This window comes from Primulina eburnea, chromosome 9, assembly GCF_022965805.1.
Source record: "Primulina eburnea isolate SZY01 chromosome 9, ASM2296580v1, whole genome shotgun sequence".
NCBI classification, from domain to species: Eukaryota; Viridiplantae; Streptophyta; class Magnoliopsida; order Lamiales; family Gesneriaceae; genus Primulina; species Primulina eburnea.
In genome coordinates, this window is record NC_133109.1 from 29,526,548 (window position 1) to 29,528,403 (window position 1,856).

The following is a 1,856-nucleotide window of genomic DNA, read 5'->3' on the forward strand; positions in this document are numbered from 1 at the left end:
TTAGAAAATAAAAAATGATTTTTTTTTGTTAAAAAAAATAAATTATTCCTCCAATGCACTTGTCTTGTTCACACCCAACATCACCATCTTATTTTATTGCACCAATTAATCCCCCTTTTTCTTGTTATCTCTTTCATTTGTGGTCCTTCCTACTTCCCAAACTCTTCCAATTTACAATTTTCTAACCCTCAAGTTTTTTTTATTATTATATATACACTTGTCTTCTTCTTCCCATGCTACACTAAAATTTCCTTCTCCCAGATATTTCTTCTTTCTTGCATATATTGTACCAACTTTTATTTAAATATTCATTCAATTTCCGGCATAATTAAAGAATTAACTTTGTAAGATTATTACAGTACTTTAAGGATGTCTAGTAGGAGGTCAAGAGCACAGTCAGCAGCAGCAGGGAGTTCAAGAATATCAGATGATCAGATCATTGAACTTGTCTCCAAATTGCATCAACTCCTTCCTGAGATTAATCGAAGCAATGGTCGTCGAACCAACAAGGTACGTACATAGAACATTAATACATACATACATACATATATATATATATATATGTATGTATTTATATTTCGTGTTATTATACATTTATTTAGTCTGAAAACTTAGGTTATACGCACAAAAATAATGAGAGCTCGATGAAAACTTTACAGGAGTGGCGTATAAATTTTGGGTTTTCTTCTTTCTTTTTAATAAAGAGGGGCAAAACCATTTTAATTTTGGATAAACGTAATGCAAAGTCCATGCAACAGTGTTCAATTTTTTAAAAAAAGTTGCATATATAAAGTATTCCTTTTATTTTGACGTTAATGAGATTTGTTTATAAATATATATGTATGTAAAATCATAAAATTTGAGGAAACTTTTAGGGAAATCTTTATGAATTATGTCTGTGGAAGTATTTACCCGAGTAAGGTTTTGTCTGTGGAAGTCAAAGTTCATTAAATTATCTTCCTTGTAGGGAAAATATGTTAGCATCAATTCTTTAGGGTTAGAGACATATATATCAGCATATCACATGTCTCGATTAAGACAATCCCACTAGATCAAATTTTAGAGTGTCTCAATTCTTGACTCGTTAATGTCATAGTCGACATATCGACTAGGTAGTTCGCATTTGCTACATCCGAGAAAAAATCAAAAGAAAATTACAAACACGAATAATCAGAAAGTGAGATATGAATATAGTACGTGTACGCTCACGATTTGAAAACATATTTTTATTGATTTTTATAGTAGATTTAATACAATTTTCGATTATTCACGAATAAAGGGATTAAAATTTTATATTTATTTATTTATGAAACAGGCATCGGCAAACAAAGTTCTTCAAGAAACTTGCAACTACATTAAGAACTTGCACAAAGAGGTGGATAATTTGAGTGATAGGCTATCCCAGTTGCTGTCCACCGTAGATGCCGATAGCCCCGAGGCCGCGATTATTAGGACTTTGATTTAATCATGAAATATTAAAGGTGATTAATTAATTAATCTTAGATGAAAACTTGATTGATTAATTAATTAATTATTAATATGAATAGCTTACCTATATCTTATTGTATGAGTGAGGGAGGTTTTTCCTAATAAATATGCCAATCACTAATCAGATCTGAGATTTTTATTTATCAGGGGTGATTGTTATAATTAATCACATATATATGGTGTAATTATAAATTATTAAGTTATTTATAATAATGGGATCGTACTTTGCTAAGATAGTTTAAGATCACATTGTTTCAATCAACTATGAACTTATATATATATATATATATATATATATATATATATATATATATATATATATATATATATATATATATATATATATATATATATATATATATATTAAA

At 28.3% G+C, this 1,856-nt stretch overlaps 1 protein-coding gene across 1 annotated transcript; it reads left to right on the plus strand.

Annotated features, from left to right (window-relative positions):
* Positions 1-226: 226 nt before the first annotated feature.
* LOC140840513 (transcription factor PRE5-like) lies at positions 227-1,629 on the plus strand. Its single transcript, XM_073207696.1, has 2 exons — positions 227-510; positions 1,316-1,629. Exons 1-2 carry the CDS (start codon positions 370-372, stop codon positions 1,463-1,465), a joined length of 291 nt encoding a protein of 96 aa, XP_073063797.1. The 5' UTR covers positions 227-369; the 3' UTR covers positions 1,466-1,629.
* Positions 1,630-1,856: the final 227 nt, after the last annotated feature.